Source organism: Rhincodon typus, unplaced genomic scaffold (genome assembly GCF_021869965.1).
Source record: "Rhincodon typus isolate 14 unplaced genomic scaffold, sRhiTyp1.1 hic_rhity00000051, whole genome shotgun sequence".
Lineage (NCBI taxonomy): Eukaryota > Metazoa > Chordata > Chondrichthyes > Orectolobiformes > Rhincodontidae > Rhincodon > Rhincodon typus.
This window is the reverse complement of record NW_025965689.1, coordinates 691,291-710,599: the sequence shown is the minus strand read 5'-3', so window position 1 is coordinate 710,599 and position 19,309 is coordinate 691,291. Positions and strand designations below refer to the sequence as shown.

The window sequence follows — 19,309 nt, the reverse complement described above, 5'->3', positions numbered from 1 at the left end:
CTGACTATCTCTGTTTGAGATGGGAAAGCCACAGGAGATTCCTGCACTGTCGGCCTGCCCTCCTACGTGTGTGTGGCCAGCATTCACAACTTTGGGATAGCAGCTGAGGCAAATAAAAAAAAACAAATAGTGTGTTCTGAATTTCCACCCTGTACTGAGAGTGATGTCACTCACAAACTCCTTTTATATGAAACTTGAAAGAGAAAGTTTACAGACGTGTATCTCAAATCAATTATCACATTAAGATCTGACAGTCACTTAATTCATCACGACCTACATACGACTTAGTTTTGAGATGAAAGGACAACTGTTTAACTAGTTACAGAGCGAGATCAAAAAAATGTCCCACATTCATGAGTTTTTTTGTTTCAGAATTCCTACATTACATTTTATCTGCCATGCTTGGGCCCACTCACAAGTTGTCCAAATCAAAAATCACGCATCAGCCGATTCTGAGCAATTGGTCACAAGCTCTTCTCAGACATGAACAAGATTGCCCTCGAAAAAGATGGCGGCGAACGTGCACCGCCCAGCATACCTGGCCGCCGCGTCTGCGCCCTGCGGCCCCTCATTCCAAACCAAGATGGTGGCCATAAACCCTAAATTCTGGGAGTGGAAAAAAAACGGCGGCACTGGAAGGTCGTATTCGGATTTACGTCTTACCCAGCATCTTTATGAAACTTTTCCATCACTCCCTTCGTCATGCTGAATTGTTAACGGTCCCACAGAAGGTAGAAAAACATCTCCTCCCTCGCCATGGCCGATCTCGCCCATGCTCCAGTCACACTCAGTACTGCGCCTGCGCACTGTTCTATGCACACATGATGAGGAGGTGCCGATGTTGGACTGGGGTGGACAATGTCAGTAATCACACGATATCAGATTATAATCCACCTCTCTCTCTCGCTCACACACGTAAATCGATGGAGTCAATTCGTATTTGCAGGTACATTCAATTTTGTTCAAAAAGCACACAATTTATAGACAGTCAGTCAATGCGGCGTTTTATAAATACCTGCTTGAGAAATAAAATCAGCCTGATGCCAAACCAAAACACAAACAGATTATAAACAAGTCTCACACCTAACATGCATTGTCCGACTTAAAATGTCACCCCTTCTTTACTTATAAAACCTTTTGTTCTCTCAGGGCAGTGACTTGACAGGAATTCGGGGATTTACGTATACATATTAATCAATTAAAACCTTATAACTGACTAAAGATTTAACAGCATGTTAGGTTTGTTTAATAAATCCTCATCAGTGGTTTGAACCTTTGATCTTTGGTTCCCACTGCCAGGTACCCTGGGTACTCGAGTCGCAATTGACTGTGGTTTCACAGGTCGGCGCAACATCGAGGGCCGAAAGGCCTGTACTGCGCTGTTATGTTCTATGTTCTTGGACCCACTGTATTCCAGTTGGGAGCATCGGTTTGTTCAGCTGGCTGGACGACTGATTTTAGCATCTTGGGCTTTATACCCGCAATGTCTGAGCTTATCATTGCTTTGCAATGTTCCCCTTGTCAGATTCACGGTGACCTTCTTATTTAAGTGATCAACCCTAAACTCCAGTTGGAATATGGCGACTTTGCCTTTTTATTGAGTCAGTCTTGCTGTTATGCAATACAAAATGGAGCCAGAGGGAAAACAAAATACTTAAATAAAATAAAGGACTGCAGATGCTGGAACTCTGAAACAAAAAGCTCATGAATGTGGGACATTTTTTTGTTCTCGCTATGTAACTGGTTAAACAGTTCTCCTTTCATCTCAAAACTATGTAGATAGAGATGAATTAAGTGACTCTGTCAGATTTTAATGTCGTAATTGATTTGAGATACACATCTGTAACCTTTCCCTTTCAAGTTTCATATAAAAGGACTTTGCAAATGATATCACTCTCGGTACAGGGTGGAAATTCAGAACACACTATTTGTTTTTTTTTTAATTTGCCTCTCCTGATATCCCAAAGTTGTAAATGCTGGCCACACGCATGTCCATTCCTCCTTGGGTTAAAATCTATCTCTACTATTTCCTTCCAAAACTCCCAGTTTTCTTCCTGCTCCCATCTCTTCTGCTTCTATCCATTACTACAGTTCTTATCCGTTTATAGAAAATCAAACAAATGAGTTTGAAGCTTCCAACGAATCCTGTGCAATTATACAAGGAACTAATTAGGCCACACTTGGAATGCAGTGAATGAGAATTAGAATTGCACTTATGCCCTTTATCCAAAAGAAACATTAGAATTGGAAGTCATACAATTAACTCAACTAACCGAACCCTCCAAGTAACATCCTGTGCGTGGAACTTTCAATGGCGGTGCACCAACCCAGAATGCCAAACAGTAGTAAATATCCCCTAGTCACAGAACAGGAAAATGTGCGCAGGCGCAGTGCCATGTGTGACTGGACATTGCGCGGAGTGATGGCGATGGAGGAACGTTGTGTCATGCGGCTCTCGGACCGTTAACAAACGAGCAGAACGACGGGGCCGCTGCATTCAGCAGATGGACGGAAAAGCTTCGTAAACATGTTCGGTAAGCTGCAAGCCCCAGCATGACCTTCTAATGCTTCCGTTTGTCGCCAATGCCGGAGTTTAAAGTTGAATTCATGGCCGCCATTTTGTTTGAAAGGACGGGCGGTGGGGCGCAGGCGCGCAGGCGCGGCGGCAATGTTTGTTGGGGGAAATGCGCGCGAGGTGCCGCCATGTTTTTAGGGGGCAGTATTGTTCATGACTGGGAGGAGTTTACTACCAATTGCTTACAATGAGGACAACTTCTCCATCAAGCGGATTTGTGATTTGAACAAGTTGTGAGTGGACAAATACATAGTAGATAATATATAATGTGGATAATTTTGAGGTTTTCCAGTTAGTAGCAAAAACAGGAAGCCAGTTTATTATCTGAATGGTTATCGGTTTGAGAAGGGACACTAGCCTGTGAATGTAAGCTTGTATGCACAGTAGGCGGTGAAGCATGCAGACTGTATGTTAGCCTTCACAGTGAGATGATTTGAATCCAGAAACAAGAATATTGTGTTGGAATTGTGCAGGGTCATTGTGAGACTGAGAGGGCATCCAATAGAAACGTGTAAAATTCAGGGCCATGCGGGATAAACACAGGAAAGATGTTCCCAATGATTGGGGAGCCCAGAACCAAGGTTCAAGGTTGAAGGTTGCAGTGTAGGACTAAAGACTAAGATGAGCATAAATGTCTTTGTCTCGGAAGTGGTGAGCTTGTGGACTTCTCTCCCACAGCAAACAATTGAGGCCAAAACATAGGACTGAAGTGTTCAAAGAGAAAGAAGGAACAGGGTACTTACTTGCATGTTTAGCCATGATCATTTAAATGTTGAAGCTGGATGAAAGGGCTGAATGGCTTTCTCCTGCTCTTATTTTCTCTGACTGTATTGATGAAGCATATAATAACAGAGGAGGAAGAACTTTTCCCAACATCAACTGGGGTAGTGATAGTGTGAAAGGTTTAGAGGAATGGAATTCTTAACATGCATCCCGGGCAGCTTTTGAAGCCAGTCTGAAGAAGACCCTACAAGAGAGGAACGGTACTAAACTTAATTTTAGGAAATTGAAGCCAAGCAAGTACTTGAAATATCAGTGGGGGGTATCAGTTGCAGACATTGATCGTAACTCTGTTAGATTCAAGATTGTTTAGTACGGCACAAGGATGGGCATGGAATCAAAGTTCTAAACCAGTTGAAGGCAGATTGTAATAAGATCGAATATGGTTTGGCTGGAGTGGACTGGGAGCAGATACATTTCGGTAAATGTGTGTCACATCAGTGGGATACATTGAAGAAGGAAATTGAGAGTTCCAATAAAGTCGAAGGGTGGGACCAACAAATCTTGTGAACCCTGGATGTACAGGATTGGCTAAAGAGAAGAATGGAGGCATTTAGCAGCTATGAAAGGTTCAAAACAACAGAAGCCCTAGCCAAGTACCGAATGTGCAGGGGGAGTCTTAGAAAAGGAAATTAGAGCAATAAAGGGACATGAAAAGATAATTGGCAAAATATAAGTGAAAGGGGTGACATGGGTTTGGAAAGCAGAAAGAAGGATAGTGATACACTTCAAAAAAATTAGCTTAGAAAGAGAAGAAGCTTCTGATTGGTCTAGCAGGCTTAAAAGCAAAAATCTCCTGGGCCAGATTAAATGTATCCCAGATTGGTGAGTAAGGCAAGACCAAAAATAGCAGGGGTACTGGCAATAATTTTTAACTGCTTTCTGAGCACTGGGGAGATGCCGAAGACCTGGTTGTCAAAGAAAGGTTGTAAGGAGAAACCAGGGAACTATAAACCTGTGAGTCTGACTTCAGTTGTGGGTAAGTTGTTGGAGGTGATTATAAAAGATAGGATTTATGGACATTCAGAGAGGCAAAAATTGATTATGGATAGGCAGCATGGTTTTGTGTGAGGAAAATCGTGTCTCACAAACTAGATTGAATTTTTTAAGGAAGTTACCAAAAAGGTTGATGATGGCAGAGCAGTAGATGTTGTTTATTTGGATTTTCGTAAAACGTTTTGACAAGGTTCTGCATGGTAGATGAATTAGTAAAGTTAGGTCACATGGGATTCAGGGTGAGCTTGCCAACTAGATACGTTATTGGCTTAACAGCAGGAGACAGGGAGTCATGGTGGAGGCTTGCTTTTCCGACTGGAGGCCTGTGACCAGCGATGTTCTGCATGGATTGGTTCTGGGTTCTCTTTTGTTTGTCATTTATATGAATGATTTAGATGAGAATATAGAAGGCATGTTAGTAAGTTTGCAGATGACACCAACAGTGAATAAGGTTTTCTAAGATTACTATGAGATCTTGATCAAATGGGTCAATGGTTGAAAAATGGCAAATGGATTTCAATGTAGGTACAATTCAATTGCATTTCGGTACAAGAAACAAGAGTAGGGCTTATACAATTAATGGTAGGGCCTTTGGTAGTCTTGTGGAACAGAGGGTCCTAGGGGTGTAGGAACATAATTCTTTAAAGTTTGCGTCACATATGGACAGGATGGATAAGAAGGCATTTAGCACGCTTAACTTCATTGGTCAATTCTTTGAGCACAGCAGTTGGGATGTTACGTTGAGTCTGTACAGGACGCTGGTGAGGCCACTTCTGGACTACTATGTCCAGTTATGGTTGCCCAGTTATACGAAGAACCTTATCAAATTAGAGAGAGTTCAGAAGAAATTTACCAGGATGTTGCCAGGTATGGAAGTTTTGAGTTATAAGGAAATGCTGAACAGGCTGGGACTTCTTTCACTGGAGCGTAGGAGGTTGAGAGATGACCTGATAAAGTTTATGAAATAACGAGAGGTATAGATCGAGTTGATGGTAGTTGTCTTTTCTCTAAGATGGGGAACTTCAAGACCAGGGGGTACATATTTAATGTGAGAGGAGAGAGATTTGAAAAAGACATGAGGCAAATTGTTTGCACAGGGTGCATTGCGTGTGGAATGTACCTCCTGAAGAAGTGGTGGATGTGCGTACAATTACAATGTTTAAAAGTCATTTGGATGGATGTATGAATAGGAAAGGTTTGGAGGGATATGGGCCAGGAGCAGGCAGGTGGGACTAGTTTAGTTTGGGACTTTATTCAGCATGTGCTGGTTGGACCGAAGGGTCTGTTTCCATGCTGTATGACTCTGAATCTATGACCCTGTGATGTGGGATTGTTATTCGAGAAGGGAACAAGGGATCAACCAGGAAATTACAGTCCAGTCTGTCTCACCTCAGTGGTGGGGAAACCATTAGAAGCAATTCTGAGGGACAGAATTAATCTGCACTTGGAGCGGAAGTAATTAGTCAGCAACAGTTAGCACAGTTTTGTTCAGGGGAGGTTATGTCTAACCAACTTTTTTTTAGCAAAAAAGTAGCCAGGTGTGTCGATGAGGGCAATTCATTCGACACGGTCTGCTTGGACTTCATCAAGAGTTTTGATAAAGTCCCACAGAGGAGACTGACAGCAAAGGAAAGAGTCCATAATAATCAAGATAATTTGGCTGATTGGCTCCAGAATTGGCTGAGTGGTAAGAAGCAAACAGTCTGTTAGGCATAGTTTTGTGACTGGAAGCCTGTATCCACTGGGCTTCCACTGGGATCAATATTGGGGCCCTTCCTGTTTGTGTTCATATAAGCGATTCACAATGAATGTCAGGTGTTGATCAATAAACTCATGGGTGATATGAAAATTGATGGGTGGTAAATAGTGAGGAGGACAGCCTTCTGAAGAGTGGTTGTGCAATTTAGGCCTATACTCTGAAGTGTTTAAGAATGAGCGGCTACCTAATTGAGTTATATAGTATGCTGCAAAGCATTGAGAAAGTGGAAGTTGGAAGGATGTTTCCTTCTGTGGGACATTCTGGAGTGAGAGGTTATAGTTTTAGAATAAGGGTTGGCAGGTTTAATGCAGATGAGGAGAACTTACTTGTCTCAGATGGTTGTGAATCTGTGAAATTCACTATCTCATAATGAGGTGAATGCTGGGACATTAAGTAAATTTAAGGAAGTAATTTAATGAGTAATTATTCATGGGCTGAAAGTTCATGGGCAGTAGGCAGGAAAGTGCAGTTGGGGTGGGATGAGATCAGTCACAATTTTATTAAATGGCTGAATTGCTACTCCTGCTAGTTCTTTTGTACTTAGATTACAGGAGGATATAGACAGGCTGGTAAGATGGGCTGATCAGTAGAAGTTGGAATTTAATTCAGATAAGTGAGAGGTGATACATTTGGGCCGGGCAAACGAGCCAATGGAATACATGAATAACAATGCAGGACTGAGGATCTGTCAGACTGAGGATCCGTAGGACCCTGCTGTGCAAGTCCATCCATCCCTTAAGGTAAGAGGACAGGCAGGTAAAGTGGTTAAAAGGCAAATGGGACACTTGCCTTTATTAGCCGAGGCATAGAGTTTAGGGGCAGGGAGGTTATGCTGGAAATGTATATATAGTTGGTTAGGCCACAGCTGGGGTGTTGTGTGCAGTTCTGGAATCCAAAGAATAGGAGAGATGTGATTTCACTGGAGACAGCACAGAGGAGATTTACCAGAATACTGTATGGGCTGGAGAGTTTTAGTTGTGAAGAAAAGTTGGACAGACTGGGATTGTTTTCTTTGGAGCAGAGGAGATTGAGAGGAGCAGAGTTGAGATGTATACGTTATGAGGCGTATAGCAGAATTTGAATCTGGATTCCCAGAACATTGCCTGAATCTCTGAATTAATAGTCCAGCACTGATACCATTAATCCAATATATTCCCCAGGATTCTGACCCACCCAACAATACAGGAACAGCAATATTGTTCCAAGTTTGCGGTAAGGAGACCTTAATAGGACAGGTAAGGGGCGGTGTGCCATTGTTGCTTCTGCTGCCTGGATTGATGCTTGGTGTTCTGACCAGTTTCATTCCCTTTTGATTTGTGGTTTGATATTTTATGAAATGCTTAATAACAGAGCAGTTGGAAAACAGTGGCTGGGTTGGACAGAGTCAGCATGGATTTCTGAAGGGAAATGATGCTTGGCAAATCTCCTGGCATTCTTCTAGGAATTAATTAGCAGAGTTTATGTGGATTTTGAGAAGGCTTTTGACAAATTCCAACAGAGAATATCAGGTCGGGGGGCGTAGTCTCAGAGAAACATATAAAATCTTAATATGATTAGACAAGTTTAATGCAGGAAGGTTGTTCCCGATGCCAGGAGTGCACAGAAACAGGAATTCCAGATTAAGGGTACGTGGTAAGGTCTGAGGTAAGGAGAAATTTCTTTACACAGAGAGGGGTGAGCTTGTGGAATTTGCTATCACAGAAAACCGTCAAGGCCAAACCATTGTGTGATTTCAAGAAGGATTCGGATATAGCATTTGGCTCAAGGAATCAAAACATGTGGGAAGTAAATTGAGTTATATGATAAGCCATGATAATACTAATAGCAGAGCAGGCTCAAAAGGCCGAATGGCCCACTCCTGCTCTAATTAACTTGATTTCTATCAACACATTAGTCAGGAAGAAACTTCTACCCCTGGTGGAGGGATCAATGACCAGTGTGCATAAATTTACGATCAGAGGCAGGAGATTTTAGAAGGCATGTGAGGAAAATATTTTTCCCCTCGAGGGCGGTGGGAATGTGGAACTTGCTGCCTGTAAAGGTAGTTGGGTCAGAAACAGTCGTAACGTTGAAGAAGTATTTAGATGTGTGTGTGTGCAGCGCAGGATTCTAGGCCAGTGCTGGAAAATGGGAGGAGAATAGTAAGGTTGTTGTTTCTGACTGGCACAGCCTTGATGTGCTGAAGGACCTCTTTCTCTGTTTGTAAACCTCTATGACTGTCATAACTTTTATACCGCTGTCACCCCTCTGTGTCCTTTATTCACCTTGGAGCAATGAGTTTCTTGAATGCAGCCTTGCAACTAAAATCCCCGATCCCTCAAACCATTCTGATAAAGACCCTGTCCACCCTCCCAGGGACCCTCCCATCCTTCAGAATGTGTGGGTGATCACTGGTTTGTACAGACCCAGAATGCTCTCTGTTTGTGGCTGTGATGTCATCACACACTGACAATTGCACAATGACATCACCTGCTCCCCAGGGATTTCCTCAAATGTGGGATTTTTCCGACTCCGGTGTTTCTGATATCTTTACTGGTGCTGGCTCCAGCAGGAGATTTTCAAATTGCAGACAGTGAAATTGTTGAGCGGTGAGTAGCTTTGACCATTCTTTTACAATTTTGAGGTTTTTGGTGTGTGCCAGTTATCTGTGGGAGGATCCACCTCTCTGAGGCTGGTGTAACTCCTTTCCTGTGGATCTGAAGCCATCCATTATTGTGTGTTGCCTCTCTCCTCCCTGATCAGCTCTCTGCCATTGTCTAACCTGCTCTGTTTAATGTTTGTGTTTGTTTGCTGAATCTCTGAAGTTTCTGTCATTGCCCATCAACCAAGTGTGCGTTGCTGACTGAGCAGCTCCATCTTCCCTTTGTACTTCTCACCGTCAGGAATTGTAGAGTCATAGAATCATATAGTTTAGAAGAGGCACTTTGATCCATCGAGTCTGCACCAAAAAAAAACTTAATTTACTCTGTTCCCACTTTCCAGTACTTGGCCCATCGTATTAAAAGTTATGATGTTTCAAGTGCTCAGCCAAGTATGTTTTTAAAGGTTGTGAAGTTTCCTGCTTCACTTGCCCTCCCAGCTGGTGTATTCCAAGTACCCACCATCGTCCGAGTGAAAAACAAACTTCATCAAATTCCCTCAATCTTCTGTCTTTCCCCTGAAATGATGTCCTATTGACCCATCAACTAAAGGGAACAGATGCTTCCTAACCACCCTGTCTGTGACCCTCGTAATCTTACAGGACCAAGAGTAGGCCATTCAGTCCCTGGAGCCTGTTCCATCATTCAATGCTGATCTGTCACCTAACACCAGAAAAGTACCTTTTAGCCCATAGAATTGAGTTACAGTGAGTCATAGAGTCATACAGCATAGAAACAGGCCCTTTGGTACCCCATGTCCATACTGACCAGCAAACTCCAAACTACACTAATCCCATTTACCTGCGCTTGGTCAATAGACTACTATGTTCTGGCTTTTTAAGTGTTCATTCAGATGCTTTTTAAATGTTGCGAGAGTACCTGCCCCCATCACCATCTCAGCCCATGCGTTCCATATTTCTACCACTCTCTGGGTGAATTCTTTTTCTCCCTTAGATCTCCTCGAAACCACTTATTCCTCACCTTAAACCTATGCCCTCTGGTCTGAGACATGTCTACTATAGGGAAAAGATTCTCATCATCTGCACCGTCTATAACTGTCAGAATTATGTATACCTGAAACCTCCCAAATGCATGACCACACAGCTCCCTCTGCCCAATTTACCAGTTGATCAATATCAGACTGTAGCCTGAGAGCATCCTCCTCACTATCACCAATGTAACCAATTTTCCTGTCAGCTGCACATCTGTCCTGTAATGTCACATCTTTCCTATAATGTGGTGACCAGGACCGTATACAGTACTCTAGCTGTGGTCTGACCAAAATTCTGTACAGCTTCAACATAACCTCCCTGCTCTTCTAATCTGTGCCTCGACTGATGACGTCCATGTCGATGGAGAGTCATCGAGATGTACAGCATGGAAACAGACCCTTCGGTCACACTCGGTCATGCTGTCCAGATATCCTAAATTATTCTAGTCCCATTTGCTAGCATTTGGCCCATATCCCTCTCAACCATTCCTATTCATGTACCCATCCAGATGCCTTTTAATTGTTGTAATCGTACCAGCCTTCACCACTACTTCTCGCAGCTCATTCTATACATGCATCACTCTCTGCATGAAAAGGTTGCTCCTCGGGTCCCTTTTAAATCTTGCCCCTCTTACCTTAAACCTGTGCCCTCTAGTTTTGGACTCTGCTACCCTGGGGAAAAGACCTTGGCTGTTCACCCTATCCGTGCCCATCCTGATTTTATAAACTTTTATAAGGTCACCCCTCAGCCTCTGATGCTCCAGGGAAAATAGTCGCTACCTATTCAGCCTCTCCCTTTAGCTCAAACCCTCCAGCCCTGGCAACATCCTTCCGATAGCAGAGAGATCAGAACTGAACATAGTATTCCAAAAGTGGCCTTTCCAATGTCCTGTCCAGCCTAAACATAACCAAACATTTCCCATACTCAATGCACTGACCAATAAAGACAAGCGTATCAAACGCCCTCTTCACTATTGTGTCTACCTGCGACTCCACTTCCAAAGCACTATGAACCTGCACTCCAAGGTCTCTTTGTTCAGCAACATTCCCCAGGACCTTACCATTAAGTGTATAAGTTCTGCTTTGATTTGCCTTTCCAATATGCAGCATCTCACATTTTTCTACATTAAACTCCCATCTACAACTCCTTGGCCCATTGGCCCATCTGATCAGGATTCCATTGTACTCTTAGATAACCTTCTTGGCTGTCCATTACGTCACTAATTTTTCTGTCATCTGCAACCTTACAAGCCATACCTCCTATATTCCCATCCAAATCATTAATAGAAATGACAAAAAGCATTGGACCCAGCACCGATGGCCATAGGCCCCCAGTTCAAGAAGCAAGCCTCCTCCACTACCACCCTCTGCCTCCTACCTTCGAGCCAGTTGAGTATCCAAATGGCTAGGTTTCCCTGTATTCCGTGTGATCTGTCCTTGCTAACCAGGTTACCGTGTGGAATTTTGTGAAACGCCTTACTGAAATCCATATAGACTACGTCGGCTGCTCTGCCTTCATCAATCCTCTTCGTCTCTTCCTCAACAAACTCAGTCAACTTAGTGAGACACGATTTCCCGTGCTCAAAACCACGTTGACTGTCCCTAATCAATCCTTGATAGGATGCATGGTAACTTGCCAACCTGAATTGGCTCAGTACTGGGGAACAGAGGGTGATGGTAAAAGGCGGTTTGTGTGACTGGAATGCAGTGTGCAGTAACATACCACAGGGATCAGTGCTTTTTGTGATATTCGTACATGATGTAGATAAGAATTGAGAGAGATGATGACTAAGTTTGTGAATGACACAAAAATTAGTCGGGTGTTTGACAGTGAGGAGACAGGTGTTAGGTTACTGGAACATATGAACAGATTGGTCAGAAGGCAAAATAGTGGCAGTTGGAATTTAACCCTGTTAAATGGGAGGTGATGCACTTTGGAAGAAGGAACAAGACAAGAGTGTACTCCATGAATGGCAAAACATTAGGAAGCTCAAATGAACAAACGGATCTCATGTGCTCATCTACATATTCCTGAAGGTGGCAGGACAGGTCAATTCATGTAGTTAAGAATGCATAAGGGACGCTTGCCTTTATTGGTCATTGCATAGATTCCAAGAGCAGGTTGTTACGAAGCAGGGGAAGGTTGAACCCTTCGGATAATTAACCCAAAACACAAGCCCCAATCTGTTATTATGGGAGTAGAGGTTCCCTTCTAATAATGACCTTGAAACACCCAGAGAAGCTTGCTTTGTAATCTGATAAAAGAACGGTTAAAAGAAAGAAAATCCCTGATCTCCACTGTTTTGATCACAAGTAACAAGAACAATTTATTTATTTAAGCCTAACAATGACCAAATGAACAGAATTACTGACAAACGGAACAATTTTTGCCCCACCACCCCACCCCCCACCCCACCCCATCCCATACACCAGGCACAATGTATTCCCTAACTGAACTGAATTCTCCTGGCATGTTGTCCAAATAAACACAAGTCCCACTTATTATAAGCCCAATTAATAAGACAACAATAAATTAAAACATAATCTCTCCAACTTCGCATAGAATGTGTCTCTGGAACGCTCTTCCTTCTGTTGATCTCCCGCCACAAACACTTTTCTTCCGCTGATTCTACTATCAGGGATGTTTTCTCAGTGAAGACTCTTTGCTGGAAGTGCCGTGGTGGTACCTTTTGTGGATCGGATGGTGCTTTCTTAGAGAGCTTAGTGATTTGTTGTGTGAGCTGGGTGCTTATTTCTCAGATGGTGGTTAGCTCTCACACCCTTCAGATGGCAGTTAGCTCTCTGCCGATTTTCCAAATGTGCTCTTTATATATACCCATGATGACCCGTCCCTTTTCTTACAATTGCATTGGTCCGAGGTTGTCAAAACCGTCAGATTTAGATTCAATTGGCTTTCAATCCCTAAGTGCTTGATTTAAATTAATTGACTGCTTCCAGCTCATTGCCAAAACATCAAAACAAGCCATTGGATTCCAATTACGCAACCAATCAGTACATGTTTCCATTTTTAGTACTGTCTGAAATCCGCAGCTGCTTACAGACCCATTTTCTGTATAAATCTCTAATCTTAGAAAAGCACTCTATCTTTTAAAGGGACCGCGCAAACAAATTCTTGTTTCCTGCCTTCCAATTCATGATTACTCTACGCAACTTGGTAACAAGGAAGGTCATGTCAGAGCTGCACAGCACTTTGGTTCGGCCGCAGCTGGAGTACTGTGTGTAGTTTTCATGACCACACTGTAGGAAGGATGTGATTGCTCTGGAAGGGGTGCAAAGGAGATTCACCAAGATGTTGCCTGGTTGGATCATTTCAGCTATGAAGAGAGGCTGGATATTCTTAGGTTGTTGCCTTTGGAGCAGAGAAGGCTGAGGAGCGACCTGATAGAGATGTGTAAGATTATGAAGGGCGTGGACAGGGTGGATAGAAATCAGTTGAAGGGTCAATAATAAGGGGGCAATACTTCACAGTGAATGGTAGAAGATTTAAAGGGGATTGGAGGAAAACCTTTTTCACCCAGAGGGTGACTGGGGCCTGGAATGTACTCCCTGGGCAGGAAGTTGAAGCACGAAAGCTCAACTTTTCAAAACTACTTGAACGAGCTCTGGAAACGTCACGACATTCAAGGCTATAAGCCCAGTGTGTGATTAGTGTCAGCAGCGGGATAGTTTTGGCTCTACAGACTTGCTGGGCCATTGGGCCTCTTCTGTACTGTATGATTCTATAATCCTCCTCCTCCTGAGTAAAGACAGATGTGAAGTACTCATTTAACATGCTGCCAACGTCCTCTAGCTCCACACAGATTGGTCCCTAACGGGCCTGACTCTTTCCCTGGTTATGCTCTTTCCTTGATATCCTTGTAGAATATCTTGGGATTCTCCCTAATCTTCCCTGCCAGTGTTTTATTACGCCCTACTTTGTCCTCATTTCTTTCTTATGTTTCCCCCTTGTACTTTCTATTCTCCTCGAGGACCTCCATCACTTTCCTCCCTTTGTACCTGTTAAAAGCTTCTCCTTCCCTTCTTATTCAGTCCTGAAATTTTGTAGGCATCCAAAGTTCTCTGGGCTTTTTATAGAGTCACAGAGTTATAGAGGTTTACAGTGGACAGAAAGGCCCTTCAGCTCATTGAGTCTGCGCCAGTCATAGACAACTAAGTAGTTATTGTAATTTTCCAGCACTTGGCCCATAGCCCTGTATGCCTTTGCATCGCAAGCGTCCATCAGAATATTTCTTAAATGCTCCTACATTTCCCCCAAAGGGAACATGTTTCACCTAATTCCTTTTTAAACAGCCCCACTGTTCTGCTGAAGTTTACCCACACAAAGCTGTCTAAGGCTGATCCTGCCTTATTTTAAAACAATTTGCCTTTCTCCAACCCACAGCCCTTTCTTGCAGACAGTCTGTTTTTCCTCTCTGCTGCCTCACAGCACCAGGGACCTGGGTTTGATTCCAGCCTTGAGTGACTGTCTGTGTGGAGTTTGTACATTCTTCCCCGTGTCTGTGTGGGTTTCCTCCAGGTGCTCCAGTTTCCTCCCACAGTCCAAAGATGTGCAAGTTAGATGGATTGATAATGCTAAATAACCCTGTAAAATCCAGAGATGTGCAGGCTAGTTGAATTAGCCATAGGAAATGTGGAGATATGGGGATAGGTGGAAACTGGATTTAGGTGAGATGTTTTCGGAGGGTCGGTGCAGACCAGATTCGCCATATGGCCTCTTTCTGCACTGTCGGGATTCTCTGAATTAGATCCAGCACTACATTGTCACATGTTGGAGCTACTACATGTTGATATAAAAAACACTCCTGAGTACATTTGAATAAATCTGCCCCTCTAAACTGTTTACACCATGACTACACCAATTAATGCTGGTGAAGTTGAAATTCTGTAATCTAACTAGTGGATTGTTCTTTTTACGTACTTCAGTGAATTGTCTGCGTTATTCAATTCATTTCATTTTTCCTCCGATGCTGAGGTTATATTGACTCTCAAGTTCTGAACCTTTTTTTTATTCCTTGTAACTTATTCTGCACACCCTTAACGTTAACTGATTCTCTGTCCTCAGATACTGCCTGACCTGTTGCGATTTTCCAGCATTTTCTGTTTATTTCAGACTTGCAGCAACTGCAGTATTTTGCTGCTCTTTTGATAATAAGACCATAAGACATAGGAGCAGAAATTAGGCCATTTGGCCCATTGAGTCTGCTCTGCCATTCACTCATGGCTGATAGGTTCTTCAACCCCATCTGGACCTTGCTCCCAGAACCAAGTCTAGAAACACAGACGGATGAATTAAAAGCCCATTTCTGACAGGGTGGGTGTTGGTCACAGATTGTGGCCTATTGGTTCCTATTAATTGAGTCACACAAAATCACTGAATGATTACAATGGAGAAGGAGACTACTCTGTCCATTGTGTCTGTGCTGGCCTTTCTCCAAAAGCAAATCAGCGATTCCTATTATTTGCCCTTTTCTTTCCTCTTCAGGGGCTTTTCCAGTTAGCTTTTGAAAGTCTTTGTTGCATCAGATTGAGCTGGAGTGGTGATGGAGGAGAAGCTGCAAAGTTTACCCTGAGTCCTTTCAAAGCCAGCTGGGCCCCGCAGTTTCCAGCGTGAAGTTGTCAATGGGAGCTGGACTCTACAAAAGATTGGGTTGCTGAAAAAAACACTGTCCAGAGAGTGTATAACAAAAAAAACATGGTTTGGCGAACAAATATTCTGCAGTTGCTGCAGAAACATGGGTGTTAACTTTCCAAAATGCATTAGATTCTGGAAAGTTTCTGTCTCACTGCAAAATAGCAGATACAACCCCTGTATTAAAGAGGCGAGGAAGGCAGACAACAGGAAACTTTAGGCCAGTTAGGTTGATCCCTCATTTAGGAGATGAGAATCAATTATTTGGAGGTACTATCACCAGACTATTAGTCCGGGGACCTGGGTTCATATCCTGCCATGGCAGATGGTAGAATTTGAATTGAATAAAACTCTGGTTTTAAGTCTAACGATGGTCATGAATCCATTGTCGATTGTTAGGAACAAAACCATCTGGTTCACTAAGGTCCATTAGGGAAGAAAGCTGCCATCCTGAACTGGTCTGGTTTACGTGTTCAGACCCACAGCAATGTTGACTCTTAACTGCCTTCTGGGCAGTTTATGGATGTCAATGAATGCTGGCCTAGCTAGCGATGCCCACTACCTCTACATGAATTATAGAGAAACTGAAGAAATAAAAGTGAACTAAAGGATTTAAATGCATTTAGAAAGGTAAGGACTGATTAGGGAGTGTCAACGTGGCTTTGTGCATGGGAAAGCGTGTCTCAGTAAGTTGGTTGTGTTTTTTTCAAAATGTGGCAAAGAAGATTGAAGGCTGGGCGGTAGACATTGTCTTTATGGACTTGAGCAAAACACTCAACAAGGTTCCGCATGGGAGACTGGTTAGCAAGGTTAGATCGTATTGGAGTACAGGAAGAGCTAGCCAGTTGGATACAAATTTGGATTCAAGGTAGGAAACAGAGGGTGGTGGTGGAGGGTTGTCTTTTGAACTGGAGGCCTGTGACCAGGTGGTGTGCCATAAGGATCAGTGCTGGGTCCACTGCTTTTTGTAATTATACAAATGATTTGGATGTGACGGTATGGTTAGTAAGTTTGCAAATGACACCAACATTGGTGGCATAGTGGACAGTGAAGAAGGCTACCTTCACTGAGTAGTTTGGGATCTTGATCAATGGGCTGAGGAGTGGCAGATGGAGTTTGGTTTAGATAAATGTGAGGTGTTGCATTTCAATAAGGCAAATCAGGGCAGGATTTAGACAGTTAATGGTAGGGCCCTGGGGAGTGTTGCCGAACAAGGGGACTTAGGGTTGCAGGTGCATAGTTCCTTGAAAGCAGAGTTGCAGGTAGACAGGATGGTGAAGAAGGCATTTGGTACACTCGCCTTCATTTGTCACTGCATTGAGTTATCGGAGTTGGGATGTCACGTTGCGACTGTACAGGACATAGTTAGAATACTGTGTTCAGTTCAGGTCTCCCTGCTATGAGAAAGAAGTTGTGAATCCTGAAAGGGTTCAGAAATGATTTACAGGGATATTGCCGGTATTGGAGGGTTTGAGCTGTGGGGTGGGGCTGAAAAGGCTGGGGCTTTTCTTCCCTGGAGCGGTGGAGGTTGAGTTGTGAGGCTTACCGCATCAATGGCCCTCCCAGGCAGTGCATTCCAGACTTACACCACCCTTTAGGTGAAAAATGCTTTCCTCCATTCCCCTGTAAAACTTTTGCCTTTCACTGCAAAATAATGCCCAGTGTTATTCAACCTTCAACTGAGGAAACAACTACTTCATTGTGTTTCTCCAATTTAGTGGAATTCTTTGAGAAGTGACATGTGCTGTGGATAAAGGGAGCCTGATGATATATTGTACTTGGCTTTCCTGAAGGCATTTCACAAGGTACCATGGAAAAGGTGTCTGTTTAGAGTGGGAGCTACTGGTTTAGTAGTACCTACCAGCCTGGATACTGGATTGGCTGGCTGGCAGAAAGCCGAGAATATCCATAAATGGGTCTGTTTCAGATTGTCAGAACGTGATAAGTGGGGAGCCACAGGGTTCTGCTGAACCAAAACCTTTTGCAGTTTATATCAATGACTTGGATGAGGGGAATGAAGTCATGGTAGCTACGCTTTGTGTTGATACAAAGCTATCAGGGAAGGTTGCTGTGAAGAAGACTTAATTTCCCTACGTCAATCTGCAGCCTTTTTGAATGAATATTTCAGGTGAGCTATGATATAACAAAATGTGAAATTGTTCGCTCCAGGGGAAAAATGAGAAAAGAAAATCAGACCAGAGGACAGGTGCAGAATCTTGTGGAGCTGAGATATCTAGGGGGTCTCGTGCGTGATACACAAAACGTTGGTATATAATTAACAAGTGATGAAGAAGGCTCATGGAATGTTATTGTTTATCACGAGTGGAATCAAACAGAAAAGTAAGGAGTTGATGATTCAGTTGTACAGGGCATAAGTGAAACCACACCTCCACAACTGTGTGCAGTTTTGGTCTCATTATTGAAGGAAGGGTGTAAATGCGATGGAGGTTCAGTAGACTGATATCTGAATGAGTGGGTTGTCTTATGAGGATATTTTGGACAGCCTCGGGAATGCTCACGTGTTCAGAAAAATGAGGTGTAATTTGACTCGTGTTTAATATCCTGAATTGGTTTTGACAAGGTGAATGTGGACATATTTTCTCCTCAGGGTAAGTCCAGAATGGGGAAGACCGTTTTAAATCGAGGAGTCTTCGTTTTGGAATAGAGATGAGTTCTTTATTCAAGATTAGTGCGACTTTGGAACTCTCTGCCTCAAAAGGCGGTCGAGACTCGGTCATTGAGCATTTTTAAGGCAGAGGTGGATAGATTCTTGTTCAACCAGGGGTTCAAAAGTTATTGGATGTAGCTGGAAATTGAGAACATGAACTCATCGGTCATGATCGTATTGAATGATGGAGCAGGCAGGAGAGCCAGATAGTTCATATGTTGGCCTTTGTGTTCATACATTTGACATGGAGCCAAATGAGATCCTGGGACAGATGCATGACTTTGTACTTTTATGGGGAGACTTTCATTTCCATGATTTCTGTTCTAAATCAATTCCACAGGATATTAGAAAGAGAGGATTTACAGTTGGGAAACTGCAACCGATCAGGATTTCACAGAGTGGCCCAATTCAGTGTAACCTGAATCTCATTGGGCTTTGAACATGGAAGGAGAAAACACCATTGACAGCGGTGAGAAGCTGTACATGTGTAGTGCATGTGCACGAGCGTTCAGCCGATCATCTGACCTCTTGAAACATAAACGGAGTCACAAGGAGAAACTGTGGAAATGTGGGGACTGTGGGAATGGATTCAGATCCCCAGCTGAACTGGGAATTCATTGGCGCAGTCACACTGGGGAGAAACCATTCTCCTGCTCTGAATGTGGCAAGGGATTCAGTCAGAAATCCCACCTGCAGAATCACCAGCGAGTTCACGCTGGGGAGAGGCCATTCATCTGCTGTACGTGCGGCAAGGGATTCACTTTGGCTTCCAGCCTCCAGACGCAGCAACGAATTCACACTGGGGAGAGGCCATTCACCAGCTCCTCGTGTGGGAGGGGGATTCTCCGACACATCCAGCTTGATGACACATCGGTGAGTTCACACTGAGAGAGTGTTTACCTGTTCCCACTGCAGGATGGTGTTGAGGCGTTTATCTGAACTGACTGTACATCAGCAGACTGCCTGTGGAGAAGCTGAGTGAGGGGATTCACTGAATCTGCCACCTTGTGGACAGTTCAAACTGGGGAGAGGCTGATCCCCCTGCACCAAGTGTGGGACATATCCTCTCCGTCATCCAGCCTGCTGAAACACCAGTGAGTACATTGTGTGAAGAATCTATTCTCGTGCTGAATGTGGAAAAGCAATCACTCAGTCATCCAGCCAACTGAGAAGCCATCGCGTTTGCACAAGGGAGAAGCCTTTTCAATGTCCAAACTGAGCGAAGTATTTGAAAAGATCCTGGGAGTTGAC

At 43.5% G+C, this 19,309-nt stretch overlaps 3 protein-coding genes across 9 annotated transcripts in view; 1 reads left to right on the top strand and 2 right to left on the bottom strand.

Moving 5' to 3' along the window:
* The window catches only part of LOC109929682 (histone H2B 7-like), an 823,479-nt gene that overhangs the window by 188,652 nt on the left and 615,518 nt on the right, over nt 1-19,309 (bottom strand). The gene's annotated exons all lie outside the window — the stretch shown is intronic.
* LOC125488138 (histone H2B 7-like) overlaps nt 1-19,309 on the bottom strand; it is an 844,706-nt gene that overhangs the window by 209,891 nt on the left and 615,506 nt on the right. The gene's annotated exons all lie outside the window — the stretch shown is intronic.
* The window catches only part of LOC125488142 (zinc finger protein 239-like), a 341,309-nt gene continuing 324,419 nt past the window's right edge, over nt 2,420-19,309 (top strand). Inside the window, exons 1-2 of one of the 4 annotated variants that reach the window (XM_048621046.1) lie at nt 2,420-2,534; nt 18,399-18,986. In XM_048621046.1, the coding sequence (XP_048477003.1) occupies nt 18,500-18,946 (447 nt within the window). In that variant the 5' untranslated portion in view covers nt 2,420-2,534; nt 18,399-18,499 and the 3' untranslated portion in view covers nt 18,947-18,986. Of the gene's footprint in view, nt 2,535-2,732; nt 2,809-18,398; nt 18,987-19,309 lie in introns of those variants that run through there. The other 3 variants (XM_048621042.1, XR_007266230.1, XM_048621044.1) reach the window with 3 other exon arrangements.